Genomic DNA, 23,434 nt, shown 5'->3' with positions numbered 1-23,434 from the left:
TGGCAAAAAGGGAAGGGATGGAGGGAAAGCAAAAACCACCAAGAAAATGGCAAAGTCTGGGGCAGCTGGGTGGCGCAGTAGATAGAAGCACCAGCCTTGGAGTTGGGAGGACCTGAGTTCAAATCCAGCCTCAGACACATAACACTTACTAGCTGTGTGACCCAGGGCAAGTCACTTAACCCCATTGCCTAGGCAAAAAAAAAGAAAATGGCAAAGTCCTGATGACTCTGGATGGATAGAGAGATAGTAGTTAGGTAAGAAAGTGAATCCTTCCCTATTTTTTTTTTTTGCAAAATTAATCTCCTCCATCCCTGACTTTATGTTCCCTGTTCTGCCTCTCCAGGTCTTGGCAATACCAGTTACCCTTTGGGGCACAACCCACAGGAAGCTTAAGAAGAAAGATCAAGTGGGAGACTTCTCGTAGCCGGGGATAACAGACTCTGGACATCCCAAGAGAAATGGGTCCTCCTCAGGGATAAGGTGCTAGGCAAGGGAACCTGGGACCTTGAGGCCACTTCTAGGTCCTTGGGTGTGGCCTTTTGACTGAGTCCAAGTTTTACAGAACAAATCCTTTTATGAAGGGGATTTGTTCTGTGAAGTTTGGATTCAGTCAAAGGGCCACACTTGAGGATCTAGAGGGCCAGATGTAGCCTCGAGGCCATAGGTTCCCCACCCCTGTCTAGGCATTTCTCCCATGGCATACAGCTGGCAGGCATCGAGGTAAGTCTCTGGAGGCACGATCAGCCTTGCTGGGGTTACTGGGCAACTTTGTGCTCTCTGAAAAGAGCCCTTTGGGGTTTCTTCTTCCCCTCATCCTGCTTCCCCCAACCTGCTCCACTTCAGGCTTGGCTTCAGATCTGCTGCTCAGGGACAGCGCATGGTCGGCTCCACAGATGTTCTGGACCCTTTCACACATTCAGGACCCACATCGGTTTTAAGGAGCTGTGCCAGAGCCATCAAGCCTTTGTCTTCCTCCAGTATGTCCCAAGGCCTCCTGGGAGAAAATCAACCCCAACTCTCAAAAGCTGTGCTTCCTATGTAGAGCCTCATCCACGTCATGGTCTTAAATGTATATTGACTGAATAATAACAGGGAATGGAGATAGTGAATTCGTGGTAAGCTCACATTTATATAGCATTTTCCATACACCAAGCTTGAGTGGCAAGGAATGTAAGAATTATTATCCCCATTAGAAGGATGGGGAAACTGAGGCTCTGGGAGGGGCCAAGACTTGACCCCACAGCCAGGGAAGTGTCTCAAGTGGGATATGAACTCAGGACTCCTGATCTGAGGCCACAATAGCATGCTGCCTCTCCCATGTCTCTCCATTGCTTCTCCTCTGTGACTCAGTTTCCTCCTTCAGGCCCCCTAAATGGAAGGCTCTGTCCTCAGCTCTCTCCCCTTCTCCTAGTGCTCACTGATGAACTTGCCCCTCCTTGGGATGGATCTGCTCTAATCAACCTTGGGGAGGAGGCCAACTTCTAGGAATGCCAACATCTGTTTGGAACTAGTCCAAGGGCCCTTTGGCCCCAGGGACTCCTACTTGGCTTTTTAATTGGGGAGTTGGGCTTTGACCCAACACAATGTCTTCTATCTACACCCTCACTGCCAATGCTGGCAAAGAGTGAAGGGAAACTGGGAGATTGGTCACTTAGAACCCAGGCACCCTCCCATGTCAGTCTGAGGCCATGGCTGATTGCAGGAAAGGAAGGAGGCAACCGTAGGAAGTGACCGGCCATTGGCTCTGAGCTGGGGTTCTAGTTGAGGTTCTATACAGTACTCATTGCGTGGTTGTAGTCATGGTGGAGTTTTCTTCTTTCCTTGGATCCTAAAATGTGCTTGGGATCCAGAGTTGCCCTGGGCTCCTTGGCCCCAGTCCATTTGGAATCCCAGCTAGCGACTGCTCTTCCTCTTCCACTGTCAATATAGCTAGCTCTAATTCCCTTTTTCCCTTGGGATTATAGGTCTAGAGCCAGAAGGAACTTTCAAGATCATGTAGCCCAACTTCCTTATTTTAAAGATAAGGAAACTGAGGCACAGGTCACTGGATCATAGATTTTGAGCTTAAAAGGGCCTTTGAGATTGTGTAGCCCAATTCCCTCATTTTACAGATAAGGAAACTGAGGCACAGAGAGATCTTGGAACAATCACAGATTTAGAACTGAAAGGGACCTCAGAGACCATATGGTTCAATCTATCCAACAAAAAAATTTTACAAAAAAGGAAACTAAGACCCAGAGGCATGGGTTTGCCTAACATCACATATAGTGTCATAGATTTAGAGTTAGAACAGACCTAGCCCAGCCAACCAAACCCTGTCATTTTATAATTGAGAAAAATGAGGCCCAGAGAGGTTGGGATCTGCCCAAAGTCACAACAGCTAATATGTATCAGAGGTGAGATTTGAACCCATACTGCTACACAATTAAGGTTACAAGTGTGGGGTTTCTAGGGCTTGTTTCCCAGAGAAAATGCCACGTACAGATAGCACAGCAGACAGAGCACTGGACCTGAAGTCAGGAAAGCCTGAGTTGAAATCCTTCCTCAGTACTTCCTGCGTGACCCTGGGCAAGTCACTGAACCTCTCTGTGCCTCAGTTTCCTTGTGTGTAAAATGGGGATAATAACAGCACCTATTTGCCAAGGTTGCTCTGAAGATAGCGTTTACAAAGTGCTTTCCCAACCTTAAAGCACTATATAAATGCTAGCTATTATTTTCAAAGGTCAGCTAGGAGGCACTGCAGTGGCTGGAGCACTGGATCTGCAGTCAGGAAGACTCCTCTTTCTGGGTTCAAATCCAGCCTCAGACACCGCGTAGCTGTGTGACCCTGGGCAGGTCACTTTGCCCTTTTTAGCCTTAGTTTCCTCATCTGGAAAATGAGCTGGAGAAGGAAATGGCAAACCACTCCAGGATCTTTGCCAAGAAAACCCCAAATGGAGTCACGAAGAGTTGGACGCCACTGAAATTACTGAACAACAATTCTTTTCGAGACTATGGCTATCGAGAATCTAAAGTCTGTATAACAACTTCAATCCAGCCAAACCTACTAACTAATCTTTAGCTCAGATTTTCCAGGCCCAGTACAGAATGTGTCTTGATTTACCCAGGCCTGGAGCCTGGTGAACAAAGCCTACTTCTCTTAGTTGGCCTCCAAAGAGGATGGGGTCTCCTGTCCCTGACTCCCCTGTGGAATCCATTGGCCTTGGTCCACCTGGGATCAGAGAAACAAGATGATGCATCATTTTACAATTCCCAACTTCAGCTAATCAGGAAGCTTAAATTCAAGGCGGCTTTCAGGACCCTACTTGTATGGCTACTTCCCTACTTAACTTTCAGACAACAGGCCCATTCCTCTCGGAACCAAGGCACTTCAAAATTCCCCCAGACAATCCCTGGCATTTCACTCCTCCTCAGTTCCCCAAGTACGTTGCTCCACCCCATCATACCCACTTTCCCAGGCCCTAGGGCTGGAAACCCCTCCCACCTTTGCCCTCATCCACATCAAGTCTTTTTTCTTTTTTTTGGCAATGGGGTTAAGTGACTTGCCCAGGGTCACATAGCTAGTGAGTGTTATGTGTCTGAGGCTGGATTTGAACTCAGGTCCTCCTGACTCTAGGGCCAGTGCTCTATCCACTGAGCCACTTAGCTGCCCCCACATCAAATCTGGCTGATTCTCCCTCCATACCCTGTCTCACATCATTCCTCTCCACCCCTATGGCTCTCATCACCTCTTGCCTAGACTATGCAACTCTCTAATTGTTTCTGCCTCTACAGTCTCTTCCCTACTATATGACTAAACTGGACAGCAAAGCAGAGCACAAAGGGTGATGGCAGTAGTGTCAGAAGATCTAGAACTTGCTGATGCAAATCTCTTCCCCTCCCCAGGCCTCAGTTTCCCTTTCTGTAAAATGAGGGGGTTGGATTAATTGCTCTCTGAGGTCCCTTCCAGCTCTAGGATCCTCTGTGTGACCCTGGACAAGTCATTTCCCCTCCCTGGGCCTCAGTCTCCTCCTCTGTGAAATGAGGTTAGTAGACTAGAAGGGCAGCTAGGTGGCACAGTGGTTAGAGTACAGGGACTGGGATCAGAAAGACTCATCTTCATCAATTTAATCCAGCCTCAGACAACAACTAGGTGGGTGACCCTGGGCAAGTCACTTCACCCTGTTTGCCTCAGTTTCTTAATCTGTAAAATGACCTAGAGAAAGAAATCTCAAATCACTCCAGGATCTTTGCCAAGAAAACCCCAAATGGGGTCACAGAGAGTCAGATATGACTGAAATGACTGAACAACAATAGATTAGAAGGCCCCTGAGTGACCTTAGGTAAGTCACTTCCCCACCCTGGGCCTCCTTGGGTTGTACTAGATGACCTCTGAAGTCCCTTCTAGCCCTAGGCCTCTGCCCCTTTGGCCATACTGGGCTACTATGCTGCTGTCAAGACAACTCCATGATTTTCTTGACTTGGCTCACCCTCTGCTTGGATAACACCAACCACATCTCCGCCCACCGAAATTCCATGTAAACTTCAAGGTGTAGTTCTAATGCCCTGACTTCTCCAAAGCCCTTCCTAAGCTCCCCACTGCATCTGGGGCCATCTTTAGTCATCCAGACCTATGTCTTGCCATTGGACTCCGATGACCATGGAGGACAGAGTGGACCTGATGACTGTATACCTCACTTGAATCCAATTCACTCACAAATCAAGACATCACCCTCCTGATGTCATTGGCCTTCTTTGGGAACGAAGGCCGAACAACAACAAATCCTGAGCCCCGTGGCTGCCGCCTCTCCCTCATCTGTTATCCCCTGCTGACTGCTTGTGTCCCTCTGATGGCACTTATCGTATATGGTCTCATTTAATAGTTATCTGTGTATCTGCGTGTTCTTTCTTCATCACCTCTCTTCCCTTACGGATACACTCCTTGGAAACAGGGAACGTGTCTCATTTCACTGTTTCCTCTCCTGACTGAACTTAGTTTGGGGGGTTTTGTACATAGCAGATAGTCAGTCAATATTTGCTGACTTCAATTCAATGAAAATCAATTCAGCAAACATTTATTCAGCTGTTATTCATGTCCTTCCCACTTGGAATACTCATCTCACCCAACTTCCACCCACTCCCTTCTGGCTCCATTTTACCACTGAGGAGACTGTTAGCCCAGAGAGGGGAGGGTACACAGAAGCAGAGGCTCCTACATCTCAAGCCGGAAGGGCCTGTAGGAGCCACCCAGTCCAACCCTCTCATGTGACAGAAGAGGAAACTGAGGCCCAGAGAGTGAGATAATTTGCCCCAGATCACCCATAGAATCCTAGGCCCAGAACTGGAAGGATCTCAGAGCCAGCTAATCCATTAAGGTGGAGGAAATTGAGGCCCCAGGGAAGCGACTTGCTCAAGGCAACATAGCTAGTGTCAGAGGCAGGATTTGAACTCAGGGCTTCCAGGGTCCAAGTGCAGCTCTTTAGGTCACACAGTAAGGTTAATAACAGAGTGAGGACTAGAATTTAGGCTAAGAGCAATATTGGTGGTTTTGTGTTTTTTTTTTAAATTATGTGAATGTATGGGGGGTGGGGGGACGGTGACGTGGGATAAAGATAAAGACAGACCAAATGCATATCCCTTCACCTGTGTCATCCCATAAGTTGGCTCTATCATATCCCGACTTAGGTCTGGGAAGGTGACTCATTTCTAGGCACCATGGTTTTGAGAAGCAGCTGGTGCACATCCAGAGCAGGACAACCAGGATAGAAAAGGACCTGCAATGTATGTCATATGAGTATCTGAGGAAACTTGGAATATCTGGCCTGGAGAAGAGAAGACTTGGGATGTGAGAGGAAGGCAGGGAGGGGAAATTGTTCTACTCAGCTTCTTAACAATGAGAGCTGTCTCACAGTGGACAAGGCTGCCTGGAGAGGCTTCCTTGGAAGCCTTCAAGCAGTGGCTGGCTCCCCAACTATCATATATGTTGCAGTAGGGATCCCTTTGGGGTTTTTTATAGGTTGGTCTAGTTGGCCAGAGTTCCCTTCCAATACTTTTTTTTAGGAAATTTTATTTATTCTGAAGTAAGAAATAAAATTAGTATTTCCATAACGTAGTAGAATAGGAAAAAAAAAAGATGAAACTACACATGAAACTACAAATCTATATGAACAACTTGCTATTCCTTCTAAATCCTGTTAGTGTGTGACCATAAAAATGTGATTCTAAGGGAGTGTCTAGTGGTCTTGAAAAAGGCAGTGAGGGTGGGGTGCCCACAGGGGTGAGGCCAGTATACTAGCAGGTTCCTTTGGGTTTGCTGAAAATGACTCAGTGCCTGCATAGGCATTGCTCTCACATTCAAACTATGCCCTACTTAGAGGCCTCTAACCCAAGGTTGGATGGCTACCAGTTGGGTGTGCTTAACAGGGACAATTTACTCTTTTGTCCCATGTAGTTTCATTTATGATTTCTGGAAGACCACGTTTTGATAAAGCCCATTTGGTTTCAAATGGAGCTACATGACTAAGCCTTAAACCCAAATCACTAGGGCTGTCAGTTTTGGCCAACTATGGGCCCCAGCCCAAGCCTCACTTGTTCATTGTTTGGATTTAGAAGGCTCAGAGTAAATGTAAATAGCAGAAACCCTGAGGGTCCCAGACTGATTTTTTTTTTTGAGTAGGCAAACTAGGCCATCTTTTGCCTCATTTCTTACCTAGCCTTAAATCACTAGATGGGTGTTGCCTCAAACAAACTGAGACCTGGGCAAGACCTTAGCTGAAAAAGGCCAAGGTCCTCCACTACATCTGGGGCCACCTCCAGTCATCCTGAGCTGTGTCTTGCCACTGGACTCAGATAGCTCCAGAGGAGAGAGTAAGGCTGGAGACTTTGCACAGCCCTCCTTCACTTAAATCCAATTTACTTGCACCACAAGAAAATACCCTCCTGATGTCATTGGGTACTCTTTGAGGACAAAGGAAGAATAACAACAAATAACAACAAGGGGACAGAATGGATTAGATTTTTCTGAGGTTCCTCCCAACCCTGGAATTCCTTTTTTTGTGATTCTGGTATTTTTAAGATTGCTATGGCTTCTGACATAGTGCTACCTTTCTCTCCCCTTGTTAAAGGGTACATCTTAAAAACAATACAAAAATCTTCAAAGCAATGCTTCTCAGAACTAACAACTGTATCCTCAGTGAACTAATTAAGTTCAAAATCAAAGGCACTCCAGGAAAGAGGATCAGCAACATCTGAGGGCCTTTGCCAGGATATCCACCTTCCCCAGGGAACCTGCCTTTTCCAGAAGAAAGAAGTTGACAGTTGGACACAAACCAAGGATGTGGATGCATTCCTGGCTTCTTCACTTCTCCTCCAGTGGCCTTTGGCTGACCTGAATCTCAGAGATCCTAAGAAATATCCCAAGTCAAGGCTGTGTAAGGCCTTCAAAGCAATGAGCCCATAACCTTACCTGAAGATGACCACAACACCTGGACAGGGAGGACAGGCCAGGAGGAAGATCTGGAATGAAAAAACAAATGATCTTGGGTTAAAACAGACCACAGGAAAATAAAGGTGATTAAAATCAGACTGGGGACAAGTTAGCATGAAAACATCTTTGCAGGAAGTTTCTGTTAAAAATCTCATATCCAAGAGTCATCCATTCTCCAGTGAATAGATGGTCAGAGGAAAGGAACAGGCAATTCTCAAAAGAGAAGAAATCCAACAGACCATCAATCATTTTAAAAAATACTCCAAATCACAAATGATAAGAGAAATGCAAATTAAAATAATCACACCTATCAGATTAGGAAAGATGATATAAAAGGAAATGACAAATGCTGGAGGAACTGTGGAAGGGCAGGCACATTAATGCACTGATGGTGGCATAGTGAAATAGTCCAAACATTCTGGAAAGTAACTTGAAATGATGTCAAAAGTCACTAAACTGCACTTACCCTTTGATCCAGAAATGCCATTACAGGGTTTACGCCCCAAAGAGATGAAAGATTGAGCAGAAGGACCCCATTTGTACTAAAATATTCTTAGCAGTTCTTTTTGTTGTAGCAAAGAACTGGAAACAAAGAGAGTGCCAATCAAATGGGAAATGGCTTATGAATGTTATGGGATAATGCTGCACCCTAAGAAATGATGAAAAGGACAGATTGAGAGAAACCTGGGAAGACTTCATGAACTGATGCATAGTGAAGTGAGCAGAACCAGGAGAACAATGATTGGCTACAATATTGTCAAAGAAAACTATGGAACATTTCAGAACTCTGATTAACGCAACAACCAACCACAACTCCAGAAGACCGAGGATGAAACCAGCTTCTCACCACTTAGCAGAAGTGATTGATCACAGGTGCAGAGTGTGACATACATTCGAGGACACAGCCAATGCATGGATTTTTTTCTGGTCAATTATACTTATTCATTACAGGGAAGGGCTCCAATTTGTGGGCTGGAAGGTAGTGGTATCAATCCACAACAAAGAAGAAAAAGAAAGTCAATGAGACATTTAAAAAACATAGAGAGCAGAAGAAAATTCAGAAGGGGACATAGGCAAGGGGGCCAGTGTGGGCACTATTTGCTATATCTAATATACGTGCCAAAAATACATAATAGATGAACCCAGTTTTGTATGTAGTCCTTTTTTTCTGTTCTTTACATATTGAAATGCTTGTATCTGTAAAGTACATAATTTTTTAAAAGTCATTTTAAAAATTTAATTTAATTAATTGAAATTTAATTTAATTAATTAAATCAATTAAAGAAGTTAATTTAAATGTGGTTACTGAGAGAACAGGTGGCTTAATGTGCTTGGAGAAGTTTTCTCCAGCTGTCTCAAACATTAGGACAAGACAATATTTCTTGACCACTCCTGGCCCCCTAAAGAGAACACCAGAGGAGCATTTATAGAGGTGGAAGGTGTTTCATTCCTCAATGTTGTAGGGAGAGGGATGGAGCATGGAGAGAGTGGCAGCACAAGGCAGCATGGTACAATGGAGAGAACATTGTCTCTGAAGTCAGAGGACCTGGGTTCAAATTCTGCCTCTGGCATTTACTATCTGTGTGATCTCCGGCAAGTCACTTTCATGAGGTCTAGAGGTTTAGGGGTGCTGGAAGCACAAACTCATGACATGCAGGTACTGTCCAAAAGAATTCGACCCAACCCTTCTTTTAGCCAAAGACAAGGTTTATTAAAGATGCACCATATTGGCCAGACTCAAGGAATCTGAGCACCTGTGAGCTATAGGCTAGATTGTGAAAATCAGAGCAGTGGCTAGATTATAAGAATCTGAGCGACTTAATGGAGACAGGATGGACTTTATATACAGAAAGACTGTGGGAGGGATCTAGGAGTGGCCCAGTAGTCTATGAAGTAATGGAATGCCAGGAACCTGGACCACTAGGCCAAGGGAGAATGGAGCCTAGCTAGGATTAAGGGTGGGAAGTGGCCTGTGGCCATGGGGGGCAAGATAATGGAGGGCTGGGCTAGGTTAAGGGGAATTGGGGGATTGGATGTAGCCATAATGAAAGGCCAATTGATGGGATTACAGCCTTAGGCCACTGCCAGAGATTTGGCCTTGTGGGAAAGCCCAAGGGGTGTAGATCTCATCCTCATCAACTTCACTACTCTGGGACTCAGTAAAATGAAGGGCTTAGACTGACCCCTCAGGTCCCTTCCAGCTGTAGATCTAGGATCCTAGGTGGGACCTTAGGCCTCAGTTTCTTCATCTGTAAAATGAGGGGGTTGGACTCGATGGTCTCTGAGGTCCCTTCTAGCTCCGAATCTAGGATCTTGTGTGTGATTTTGGACAAGTCACTTCCCCTCTGTGTGCCTGTTTCCTCCTCTGCAAAATGAGGGGTTTGGATTCAATGGCCACTGGGGGTCCTGCCAGCTCTAGGACTGAGATCTTTTGAAGTTCCTCTCACAGAATCCCAGACTATAACCTGTAATCAGCCCTGGGCAGGGAGGAGTGAGGGGAACTAAGCCGAGTTCCAATGTTTCTGAGTAGCTAGAAGAGAACATGGGTGGCACTGAGCATCACATCCACCCCTGGAGAAGCAGTGGAGGCTCGGGGGAGGCGAGCTTGGAGCACTAATATATCCCCTACTCTCTCCTCTTTATCTTCTTATTTACTTGGTTCTTGTCTAGATAAACTCTCCTATATGTAGTCAAGAAAACTCATCTTTTGAGTTCAAATCTGGCCTCAGACACTTCATAGCTCTGTGACCCTGGGCAAGTCACTTCACCCTGTTTGCCTCAGTTTCCTCATCTGTAAAAGGAGCTGGAGAAGGAAATGACAAACCACTCCAGTATCTCTGCCAAGAAAACCCCAAATTGAGGGTTGTGAAGAGTTGGAAATGACCGAAAAATGACTGAACAACGTCTCTTCTTCCAGACCTAATGTTGTAGGCACCAGGGTTGCCTGGTACATAGCATGGCAGAATTAGAGTCAGGAGGGCCTGAGTTCAAATCCTACCTTAGGCAGTCTTATTAGCTGTGTGACTCTGGATAAATCACTTAATCTCCTCATCTATAAGATGGAGAAAATAATAACACTTGCTTCCTAGGCTTAAATGAAATAGGAAAAACATAAAGCACTTTGCAAACCTTAGAGCATTGTATAAATGTCAGCTATCTCTGAGTAGAAGGCCTGGCCTTTGAATATAACCTAGGGAGACCTTGGCCCCACTGGACACAGAAGCTGACCTTTTAGCTTCTAGGGACAGAGGCTCTGGATGAGCTGCTGGAGGTTACAGAAAATCAGCAGGGCTGAGGCCTAGGAATAGCTTTTTATCCTTTGTTGCATCTGTTAAACTACAGTTGGTGATAGAAGTGTTGAGAAATATCATTTCACACTCAGCCCACTGTCCCAACGGACTGAAATCTAGACACTCTTATCTGTGGACCACGTTGCACTAACTGCATCGGGCCCTGAAAGGGCCTCCTTGATGAGATTCACAGGCACCCAGGGGAGCCGGGCAGAGTCACCTACACAGGCAAAGAGTAGACATTATTAGGGATGCAGTTGTCTGAGCAGCCCACTTGCCATTCCATCAGATCTGAAATAGGCCCCACAGGAGGATAATGAACTAGGCTCAGAATTGAATAAGAAGGAAAGAAGCATTTATATAAGCACCTACTACGTGCCAAGCACTGTGCTAAGCACTTTACAAATGGTATCTCATTTGAGCCTCACGGCAACCTTACAAGGTAGGTGCTATTATTAACCCCATTTTATAGTTAAGGAAACTGAGGCAAACAGGGTTGAGTGACTTGCCCTGGATCACACAGCTAGTAAGTAACTGAGGCTGGATTTGAACTCAGGTCCTTCCTGACTCCAAGCCCAGTACTCTATCCACTAGGACACCTAGGCTACCTCCAAAGAGGAAGACTGGGCTGCACTGAATCAAAATTGGGGGTGTCCAAAGGGCAAAAGAGAGATGCATTGTAAATGCATCATCAATGGAAGGCTGTATGCAATAATTAGTATTTCAGGGATATGGAGAGGGGTGGGGTTCAGTCCAGGCCTGTAATTCCATTGGTGCATGGAACTCCCATTGATGAAAAATACTCTTTCAATGCAAATGGTAGTATAGGGGAAAGAAAGAGCACTGCTTCTGAAGTCTGAAGACCTGGGTTTGAATCTTGTCTCTTGTTACTTACAAATTTTTTGTGAGCAAATCATCTAACTGCTCTGGTCTCAGTTTCCTCCTCTGTAAAATGAAGGGGTTAGATTAGCTGGCTTCAGAGGGCCCTTCCAGCCCTAGATCTAAGATCCCATATGTGTGACCTTGGTCAAGTCCCTTCCTCTCCCCATGCCTCAGTTTCCTCCTCTATAAAATGAGGGGGGTATAATAGTTGGTTTCTAAGTCCCTTTCTAAACTCTATGGTCCTATAAGGGAAGGAGCTAAACAATGCAATGCATAAAGTGATAGACTTAAGAAGAAGACTCAAGTTCAAATGCTGCCTCAGGCCCTTACTGGCTATGTTATTTAAGCTCTACCAGCCTCAATTTCCTACCTCATAGGGTTATGAAGATCAAATAAGATAATAGAAAGTACTTTGCAAACTTGAGGGTACTATAGGTTTTATTATCATTAGAAGCAACTTCTAATCTGAGTTGCTTAGAGCCCTGAGAAATTAAGTCACCCAACTGGTATAAGTCAAAGGCAGGATTTGAACCTATGTCTTGCTGACACTGGGGCTAGCTCTCCATTCACTAGAGCAAGCTGCCTTGCTAGCATAAAATGCATGTTTCTAGGATGTGTTAATCATCCCAGGATGAGGATTAGTTATGTAGCAAAAGTGAGGGAGATACAACCATTCTGAAAAGTAATTTGGAAGTATGTCAACAAAGCAGCTAAAAACATCAATATCCTTTGACCCAGAGATTCCACAGCTAGGCACACACCCAAGGAAGCCATTGACAAAAAAGGAAGTGCCCATAGACACTGAAATATTTATAGCAGTACTTTCTGTGGCAGCAAAGATGGAACCAAAGTAGATGCCCATCGATTGGAGAATGGCTAAACAGACTATGGCCCGTCAACAGAAAATTACTGGGCTGTAAGAAATGATAGATGTGATGAATACAGAGAAACCTGGAAAGAGCCACATGAACTGATGCAGAATGAAATAAGTAGACCCAGGAAAACAATATAAACAATGACTACAACAATGTAAATGGAAAGGACAACCACAACAAAATTATAAAGAATAAATTTGGCCCTAAAGGAGACACACGAGGAGATGCCTCCTCCCTCCTCCTTCTCATAGGTGTGTGACATCGCATATAATGTTGGATTTTTTTTCCCATGTAGTGATCATTTTTTGTTGATTCTTTCTTCCTCTTCTTCTTTTTCTTTTTTTTTTTTTTAATCCTTTGGGGTGTGATGTTGGTTGTTCCGCGTGAAGTCCCTGTCAACTTTGTGATTCTATAAAATGCAGTCAAAAAGGTCCAGCCCATTCTGGATTCTGAGCAAGGCAAAACCATGTGCAGATAAGAAAGGAGAAAGGAGGGGGAGTGGATTCTCAAGGAAGCCGGGTCTTTGAGAGCAGATACTCAGACTTCTCTCTAGTGCCTGGTTCATTGATTGCCAGGAACATAGAAGATGCTGGTGGGGCTGCCTACCACAAGGCTCTTCCCACTTCAGTCCCTTCTCTATTCAGTTGACAAAAGGATTTTCCTAAAACAGAGGTCCAACCATGTCACATACATTCCCCCTCCCCTCCAAAAAACTTCCTATCATGGCCATGATCAAATATAAAATCCTCTGTTTGGCTTTCAAAGTCCTCCATAACCTAGCCCCCTCCACACATGATTACACTGGCCTCCTGGCTGTTCCTTGAACAGCACTCAATCCCCCTGCTCTGTCAATTTTCTCTGGTTGTCCCCCATGCCTGGAGTACTCTCCTTCCTCACCTCTGCATCTCAGCTTCCCTGTTTTCCTTCAAATCCCAGCTTCTCCAAAAAGTTTCTCCTAGTCCTCAACTATGAAGTAGCTAGGTGATGCCGCAGTGGCTACAATGGTGGAAATGGAATCAGGAAGACCTGAGTTCAAATCTGACCTCTTACTATCTTACTTACTATCTGGCCTCTTACTCTTCCTTACTCTTAACACATTTATTAGCTGTGTGACCCTGGGCAAGTCAATTCACTTCTGTCTGCCTCAGTCTCCTCAACTGTAAAATGGAGATAATAATAGAACCTGCTTCACAGGGTTGCTGTGAACATCAAATGACATAGGGGCAGCTAGGTGGTGCAGTGGATAGAGTACCGGCCCTGAAGTCAGGAGGACCTGAGTTCAAATCCAGCCTCAGACCAAATACCTGACACTTCCTAGCTGTGTGACCCTAGGCAAGTCACTTAACCCCAATTGCCTGAAAAAGAGAGAGAGAGAGAGAGAGAGAGAGAGAGAGAGAGAGAGAGAGAGAGAGAAATCAAATGACATAATATTTGTAAAAAGGGTGCAGTAGAATGCCTGGCATATAGTAAGGACTACACAAATGCTTACTTGCTTTTCTTTCCTTTCCTTCCCCCTAGTGCCTTCCCTCTGAAGCTACCTCCAATTTATCCTGTCTAGATCTTGTTTGTACGTATTTGTTTGTATGTTGTCTCCCTTATTAGACAGTGAGCTCCTTGAGAACATGGCCTGCCTTTTCCCTCACGTATCCTTAGTGCTGGGCACAGTGACAGGTTTAATAAATGTAATTTGACTTAGGAAGTTGGACTAGTGGGCTTGAGATTCCTTCTAGCCCTACTTAATGGTTATTTTTTGGGCCCTCCTGGCTCAGAGTGAATGTAAATAGTAACTGTTTCTCTTTTGGCCAGCTACCAGGAGGGTCTTCCTCTCCCAGTTGGATTTTTTTTTTTTATTAAAGGGGCCATCCCTTGACTCACTTCTTAAAGAGGCCTATTCACTGAATGGGTGTTGCCTCACTCAAACTGAGAACTTGAAAAGACCTTAGCTTAAAAGGGGCAGGGTCTTCCATTGCATCCTGAGCCATCTCCAGTCATTCTGATCAATATCTGGCCACTGGACCCAGATGGCTCTGGAGGACAAAATTAAGCTGGTTACTTTGCACTGCCCTCCCTCACTCAAATCAAAGTCAATAGCAAGTCATGTCATCATCTCCCTGATGTCATGGTCCTCTTCCAGAACGACAGACAAACCACAACCACAAGGTCTAGGATCCTGTGTGTGACTACTCAGTCACCCCACCACCACCACCACCACCATGGGCCTCAGTTTCCTCCTCTGTAAAATGGGAGAGTTGGTTTGGCTGGCCTCTGAGGGCCCTTCCACACAAACCTATGAATGCTGGCACTGTCTACTCAAATCCAGGACACTGAGGGGAGTGGGAAGGAAAGAGGGGTGTGGTGGGCCTCAGTTCTTCTAAAGCCAAAGCAGTCCTGGGGTGGCTTTCCTCAGGCCTAAGCACCAGGAGTTAGACAAGTCAGCCTTGTTAGGCAAGATGGGCTGCTCTTTTCTTTCTCTAGCCCAGGGAAGACTACCCTTCTGCTCTCGACTCTCTCCCAGAAGAAGGTTCAATCCCACAAAGCCCTCCAAAAAACCTCAAAGAAAACCAGAGAAAGGGAGGCTGAATGGATGGTGTTTGTGGGTGGTAATAAGTTATCTTGGGAAAAAGGATCAGAAACTAGCCATGTGATCCTGAGCAAGTCACTTCCTCGATTTGTGCCTCAGTTTCCTCATCTGTAATCTGTAAATAAATGAATTCAGCCAACCTTTGCTTAATGATCACTGTTAACTATTAAACTATTGATGCTGTCTCTCCCTCCAAAATTATTTACTTCTTTTGACCTCCTTTCCCTACCCAAAACTATTAAGCTTCTTGAGGTGCAGGGATTTATAATCAAGAGGACCTAGATTTGAATTCTGGCCTCAGAGACTTACTAGCTGTGTGACCCTGGACAAGTGATTTACCCACCACCTGCCTCAGTTTCCTCATCTGCAAAATGGAGGGAGATGGGGAAGGAGAGAAAGAGATAGACTTTGAAAGTCTCTAAAAACAATAATCTAATCAACATGACCATTCTGGGCAAGGACATATGCCCTCTGATGCCAAATACCATTCTTCTTACTTATTTGTCCAAAACATAGCTCCCAGGTCACAGTCCTTGTTTCTCCCTATGCGAGCTCCTTGAGTGTGGGAGCAGTCTTATTTGCTTGTATTTATATCTGCCAGTGCTTAGTGTTGTTCATGGTACACTGTAAGCGGGGGGCAGCTAGGTGGCGCCATAGTGCATAGAGCGCTAGGCCTAGAGTCAGGAAGACCTGAGTTCAAATCCTGCCTCAGGCACTTACTAGCTCTGTGACCCTGTTTGCCTCAGTTTCCTCATCTATAAAATGAGCTGGGGAATGAAATGGCAAACCACTCTGTTATCTCTGCCAAGAAAACTCCAAATGGGGTCATGATGAGTCGGACATGACTGAAGAACAACAATACTTTAAGTGCCTTTTAAGTTCAATTGTATCTGACTATTCGTGACCCCATGGATCATAGCATGCCAGGCCCTTCACCCTTTTCAATCATTCATTCAGACATTCATCCTTAGAATACTTCCAGTTTGGAATCTATGAGCCTATGATATCTCCCCTGCTTTTTTGGTCCTTCTTTGGTCCTACCTTAATAGTGGAAAAGGAATTCTCACAAATATTACATGCCCTCCAGGCCTGAGGTAGGAAGAGGCACCAAGGTTCAAGGCTGGGGGAAATAGAGTCAGAGTTTTCTCAGACAGGCTCTCCCTTTGAACTACCTACCCCACTCCTCTTCAAGAAGAAAGGACAAACAACAATACCCACCCCATGCTGACTTCAATAATTGACCTTAGACCTCTACCTCCTTCGTGACAGATTCCTTGGGTGGGGTTGAAGTTTCGGGAAGGAGTTCCCAGAGCTGGGAGAGGCTGTATTTGTTTTCTTATATGTGCTCAGAGAGTCTAGGACAATGGACCGAAGGACAACAAAAAAGGATTATTTAGTCATATAAAGGTGAAAAGAGGAGGAACCAGTAAGGAGCAGGGCCCAGCCTTGGGGGGAGGGGAGGGTAGATGACACAAGCAAGATCAGAGGAAACTCAGAATTCTTAGACTTCATGTTTTGCTTCTGAAGTCTCTGCCAAGGAAAATAGTCGGTGGGAAAAGACAGAATAAAAATAGGGAGCAAAACCCCTATTTTTTTCAACTACTAATAAGAGAATAAGAGCATGCCTACCTGCCCACCTTGGTAATCTGAAGGCATGGGGCAAAGACTGACAGCATCCGAAAGCAGTAATAATAATATTAGTGTGCATGCACATAATAATATACATATAGAGTTTATATACATTCTCTCACTTGATCCTTTGAGGTAGGTGCCATTATATTATCACCTCTATTTTTAAAAAGAAGAAACTGAACCTGAAAGTGGTTGAATACAAGATTCTAACTCAAGTCTTCCTGATGCCAAGCTCAGAACTGTATCCACTACATCCAACAGATGTGATTGCTGAACTATTGTTGTCCATGATCTTTGAAAGACCATGGAGGAAAAAATATAAGAAAGAAATTATGGAGAAAGGGGGAAGTGTCTCAGGTCTAGAGAAAGGCAAATGTCTCTCTCTTTTTTTTTTAATAGAAGAAAGGGGGAATCTATAAACTATAGGCCAGAGCTAGATGTTGAATATTGGCAAAATGCTAGAATGCATTGTTAAAGGGATGGTTAGTGAACATCTAGAAAAGGAAGCCACAATCACAAAGAACTGGCCTGGCTTCATTGAGAGAAGCAAGTCCTACCAGACTGCCTTTATTTGCTTCTTTTAACAGTCCAGTAATTAGGGGCAGCTAGGTGGCGAAGTGGATAGAGCACCGGCCCTGAAGTCAGGAGCATGTGTTCAAATCCGGCCTCAGACCAAACACTTGACACTTACTAGCTATGTGACCCTGGGCAAGTCACTTAACCCCAATTGCCTAAAAATAATAATAATTTAAAAAAACAGTCCACTAATTAGTAGATCAGGGGAATACCGTAGCTATAGTTTAAGTAAGTTTTAGCAAAGCATCTGACAAAGTCTCTCATGTCATTCTTGTGGAAGAGCTGGAGTATCTGGGCTCATCTTGTGGTATAAACTGGGTTAGATGATAGATAACTGGATTTGCAACTATTCCCAAAGAGTAATCCTGAGCAGCTCTATGTCAACTTGAAAGGATTTTTCCAGTGAAATGCCCAAGGGATCCATGCATGGCCCCACAATGACTGATATTTTTATCAATTACTTGGATCTTGACACAGATGGCACACCTTAAAGATTTGCTAGGAGACATATCTAATCTTGGGTGGGGACAGGGTCGGGATCTCAAAAGACCTCACTAGACTAGGATATTGAACCCATCAAATAAGATGAAATTTAAAAGGCATAAATGTAAAGTGCTATGTATAGGTTCAAAAAATCAACTTCACAGGGACAAATGTGTGCAGGTGCGCTTAGACAGAAGTTCATCAGAAAGAGCAGGGAGATTTCAATTGGCTTCAAGTCTAGAATGAGCTGATGGGACAGTCTGATGGGGTGATGGGACCTGGACCCCTAAAAAAGGAAAAAAAAGCCACGTCTTTGAAAGCAACCCAGTTCCTGAATTTTCCCACAGCAGCCCAGATCACTGGCAGGCTTGCCCAAGGCATCTGGCCCATCCCAGCCCACCTAGATACCCAACAGTACTTTAGAGCCACCCTAGACCACTTAACTCCTTTCTCTATCACACTTGGCCCACCTCGAGCTATTTACCACTCCTTAATCCTATCTACCTCTTCTCACTGTCTTTTTTGTATGTAAGTATCAATCTCACCTCCATCAAGTTGCAGATTCAGTAAATCTTGCTACTTTAACTGAAAGAGGGCTTGAGTGCTTGAATTCTTTCCAGGCAGACTCACCCTGTAGCCTGACATTTTGGGGTTCCCAGCAACCCCAAACTGTCTCAAGTCAATATAGCTGATGCGAACCAATGCAGTTAAAAGGCACCCGCCTTACTGTACTCTGCCCTTCGTCAGACCACATAAGATCACAAGCTCATAGATTTAGAGATGAAATGAAGTATTGTGTTCATTTCTGAGCACACTCATTTCATGAAGGATATTGATGATTTGGAGCATCCCATAGGAGAGCAACCATGATGGTAAAGGACCTCAAAAAAATGTGGGAAAAGGGGGTGGGACATGATAGCTAAGTTCAAGTATTTGAAGGATATCACATGAAAAAAGGATGAAACTTGCTCTATTAGGCTCCAGGGGGCAGAACCAGGAACTACGGGGGAGAAGGTACAAAGAAAACTTCCTTCCAATGAGAGCTGTCCAAGGTGGGATGAATCACCTCAGGAGGTGGTGTGTTCCCCTTCCTTCAAGGCCTTCAGCAGAGGCTGGTGGACCATTTGTCTAGAAAGTTAGTGAGAATTGCTTTCAGATATGGTTGGATTACATGTCTCTTCTAACTCTCAAATTCTCAGATTTTGGGAATGAAAGAACCAAGGGGGAAAATATCACTAATTTGGAAGAGATTTGTTTTAAAGCCTCTAAAGACCTTGTTGTCCCACTATATTCACTAGAAATGCCTAGAAAGCTGAGGATGAATAATATTTATAAGAACTAGGAACAGATCTCATTATAGAACCCAAGGCTACCTAGAAAACTCAAGCCTTTCCTATGGTCCATCTGAGAGAAATTATTATTAAATAACTGTTAATATTGGGGACTTCTCCTTCTCCGGAATCTTATTCTCTACAGGGCCAAGCCAGCATCTGAAGGACATTGCTGATAATGAGATCAGACTGGCCTTCTCCTCAATCTTGTTCAGATCCTGTCCAGATTGGAAAACCCCTTGTGTTCTACTGAAGGGTGGGGATAAATTCTTAGATTAGATTGCCCAAGGCTGAGGGTGGTTTGGAAGTAAAATAATGTGATCAAAGTCACTCCCCGCCCGCCGCCCCTCATTGAATTTTATATTTATATATAAATATATATATTTAGATTGAATATTATAATGAGAGGTGGACCTATTCTATATCTCAGTTAACCAGTCACCAATCATTGCCACACTCAGAAACACCCACTCTTTCAAGGGCAAAAAAGCACTGAGTGGGTTCCATGAGGGGTCTTTGGCATTTGAGAGTGTCACTTGACCCCTTTTATTAATAAAATGATTAATTACCCAGAAATTATGTCTCTCGAACTTTTTATATGTCACACATCCAAAGTGGCTGATCCTTCTCTCACCTCTGAGCCTTTGCCTAGACTGTCCTTCCTGCCTGGAACACACTCCCTCCTCACCTCCATCTGCACCTCCTAGAAGCCCTTGTTTCCTTCAGAGCTCAGCTCAAATCTGCCTCCTACATGAGGCCTTTCTTGACCTCCCCAGCTGCTGAGTGTCTTCCCACAAAATTATCTTGATTTACTTCTTAGCTATATTGTATGTATTTATACATCCTGTCTCCTGAATGTAAGCTCCCTGAGGGCAACGATGGTTTCATTTTTGTCTTTGTACCCCTAGTACCCACCATAGTACCTGGAACATAGGAAGAAAAAGAGAGTGGACCTGCCATTTCCTTTGCCAATGGGGTCAGGAACTGATGTCTTCCTGGCTCCAAGGGCTGTGCTCTCTATTCGCTATGCTATCCAGCTCTCACACAGAGTAGGTGCTTAATTATGTTTATTGATTGGCTGATTGATGAAAGCAAAGAGGCTTGGGGGAGGGTGGTAGCTAGGTGGCCCTGCAGTGGATAGAGTCAGGAAGACCTGAGTTCAAGTCCATCTCAGACACTTACTAGCTGTGTGACCCTGGTTAAGTCACTTAACCCAATTGCCGGGGCGGGGGGGGGGGGGGGGGGGGGGGGGGGGGGGGGGGGGGGGGGGGGGGGGAATGAAAGTAAAGAGGGTTGGGGGTGGGGTGGGAGTAGATTCAAACACCTAAAGGGTTCAGAGTTAAGGGCTTTGAAAAACAGCCAGGACACAGTCTGTGCTTGCACTTAACCACCTCCAACTGCCAAGTCCTAGACAAAAGGAAGGAGGTTAACTAGACGATTCTGGAAATGTGAGTTCTGAAACATACATAATGGAGAAATGGAGTCGGCACCTATCCAAGCACCTTCTATAAGATTCTGGAAGGATTTCTCTGAAGCCTCACGACTGTCTCAAAACACTGCCACAGGCCAGAGACAGAGTCCTTTGTCAGAGGAGGGGTGCGCTCGCACTCTCTCTCTCTTTCTCTCTCTCTCTCTCTCTTGTTATTGACTTACATCCCATTTCCCCATCATCATCACTGTCACTGAGAATGTGAGCACATTTGCCCAAGGCTGCCCTGTAGGATCTAGAAAGCAGCCACTCAGTCTCTCTAAAGCCTGGCTGGACAGACGGCAGCACACAGAGCTAGCCTCAAAGTCACTATTTTTAAAAAGCCTTCCTTAGTCCAGTCTGCTGAAAAAAGACTAAGAAGTCTGTAACCAAGACAACAGGAAAGAGGCCCGAGAGAGACCTTCTGTGATGAGAAACCAAAGGGAACATTAGTCTGACAGCTGCCTCACCCAGAAAGAGGAAAGCATACTTAAGGAGGGACGGCAAGGCAAGGCAAGGCAAGGCAAGGGAAAGGAATAGGACGATTTCCATGCTGCTTATTCCGAATACCCCACATGCTATACCTCCAAAAGTGCATCCTCAGGGAACCTCTCCAGGCTTAAAGTCACTCAGAATTCTTAGCCCCAAACAAAATAAAGGCTTCAGCATCTGACTGTGTCTTGCTATATCCAATTATGCCAATAAAACTGCAAGGCAAATGTCTGCTTTGGAAGTCACTACAAACCTCTTTTTGCTCTCTCTTCTTTGTATTCAGCTAAAATAATGACAAAGAATCGGGAGAAGGAAGAAACCAACCAATGACTGTGGCATTTTTTAAGAATGATTCTTCCACTGTCTGAGCTCCAACTTTGGGGCTCAGGGTCTTGCTCCGAACTGGGCACATCCAAGGAGGATAAACGAGCCGGGTACAGGGGGAAAGCGCTGGGTTTGGAGTTAGAGGCCTCAGGTTCAAATCCTACTTGTATGAGTACGTAAGATACTTCCCCCTCTCTTGGCCTCAGTTTCCTCTTCTGTAAAAGGAGGGGCTTGGACTAGAGGGCCTGGGGCCCTTACAGTTTTCAATCTAGGATCTTATAAAAAGTCCAAATATGCTACAAAAATTGAAAGTATCAACTTGGTAGGGGGGAGCAAGTGGGAGGAATGGGAAACATTACATCAGATGGGATGATTCATGTATCCAAACGTCAAAAGGAACATTCAACCCAAGAGAAGCTAAAATTAGACAAACTGTGATGAAGCATGAAATGGAGGAAATTCTCGGATATTCAGCTGGAGCTGTGTGATCTCACTGGTCTGGAAATTCCCTCCAGTGATGCAAATTGCAGCCCATCCTGGGTGACTCTTGTCTAAGTCTTCCCATAAGTACAGCCCAGGAGGGCCACTCAAACCACTGACCACTCCCCTTTCTCCTGACATTGCAAAGATGCCAACTGAGACTATTCTGGCTAGTCTGTTGTCTCTTCCCACCATCCACGTTCCTGATGACATCCTTCTTTTACTTGTATTCTTTGAAATTCTTTATCTACCGAATGCTACAGCCTGCTCACGTTCATCATGTACCTCTCCACTGCCCATTGTGTGATACTCATTTTTATTCTTCAGAGAATGTAGCATTCCTTGGCCAATAGCCACAGAACATTATCAGTAGACTGTTGCTATTCAAAAAAGACGAGCCTTCATTTTTGGGAGAAATTTGGGGTCATGAATTGTACTGGGTAATTGCCTGAAGGCAACCTAGCCTTTTCCTTGTTTAATTCTGGGCCCAATTCAGTGTCCCTTTGTACTGTCTGTCCCAAACCTATAGAATGATGGAGAAGCTAGACATTCAAGTACAAAGCATTAAGCCAACGGACCTTCATTGAACTCTTGGTTTTTCCCTTTCTGGGGACCAGAACTGTGATTTCATTGGTGTAGAGAAGACTCAGAGAAGAAATTCCCTATGTTGACACAGCTCAGTGGCCGGGGTTTTCAGTGACCTGGGCAGGTTTCTAGATTATAGTCTAGAGTTACCTGGGTCAAGAAGAAACCCAGCATTACAGAAATGGCTTCTTGTATGGTTGCAAGACATAGAACACAACAGCCTCCAAAGACTGAAAAATAAATACCCCACAGAGAAGATGGTGGGTGTGGGCAGGCCACCACATATGACCAGTGAGGAACTGCAAAGAAGGATGGGGTGAAAAAAAAAGACATCAGAGAAATGAATGCTAGGAAGAGAAGATGGGCTGGCCACCTGGTGAAGGAAAAGGCAGGGGCAGAAAGCGAGGAAGGTTGCCCGACAGAGCATCAGGCGTCAGACCCACCTGTGGTGAAGGGAAGAAATAAAAGCTGAGGCTAGTTAATGAGGTGTCTGGAGTCAGGGGGTTGTCAGACACCGACAGAGAATGTGAATCCAAGAGACTCCAGAGATCTGTGCTAAGCTCTACTCCAAACAAACAAGCAGGAAGGCTGCTCAGACTGAAAGAACGGAAGAATAAGCGAAGAAATCCATTACTCAAACTATGGCTTTGGGAGAACCAGTTCTTTTGCTGGAGAACCAGACCTGCAATTTCATGGCTATAGGGAACTCCCTCTCCCGATGCACATTGGGCACCTGCTGTGCAACTTCTAATCTTAGAGACTTGCCTAGAGCCCTGAAAGGTTAAGTAACCTACCTACTCAGGGTCACACAGATAGCATGTGTCAGAGGAGAGACTTGAACCCAAGTCTTCCTGACCCCAAGGCCAGCTCTCTATTGACCACACCCTACTACCTCTCAAACCTTGGTGCATTATGAACCTTTCAGCCACCTTAACCACAAGGAAAAATAAACAGCCTGAATCACAGGATC

General features: G+C 44.9%; 1 protein-coding gene across 4 annotated transcripts in view; it reads right to left on the bottom strand.

Annotated features, from left to right (window-relative positions):
- Positions 1-23,434, bottom strand: part of TMEM164 (transmembrane protein 164) — a 129,452-nt gene that overhangs the window by 43,480 nt on the left and 62,538 nt on the right. For all 4 annotated transcript variants that reach the window (XM_020967259.2, XM_020967255.2, XM_020967258.2 and 1 more), the window contains one exon: positions 7,445-7,494. In XM_020967259.2, coding sequence (XP_020822918.1) covers positions 7,445-7,494 — 50 coding nt within the window. The remainder of the gene's footprint in view (positions 1-7,444; positions 7,495-23,434) is intronic.

The sequence above is a fragment of the Phascolarctos cinereus genome, unplaced genomic scaffold, assembly GCF_003287225.1.
Source record: "Phascolarctos cinereus isolate Bilbo 61053 unplaced genomic scaffold, phaCin_HiC Scaffold_8;HRSCAF=390, whole genome shotgun sequence".
NCBI lineage: Eukaryota > Metazoa > Chordata > Mammalia > Diprotodontia > Phascolarctidae > Phascolarctos > Phascolarctos cinereus.
Note: the sequence above shows the minus strand (reverse complement) of the source record. Positions and strands in the feature narration are given on the sequence as shown.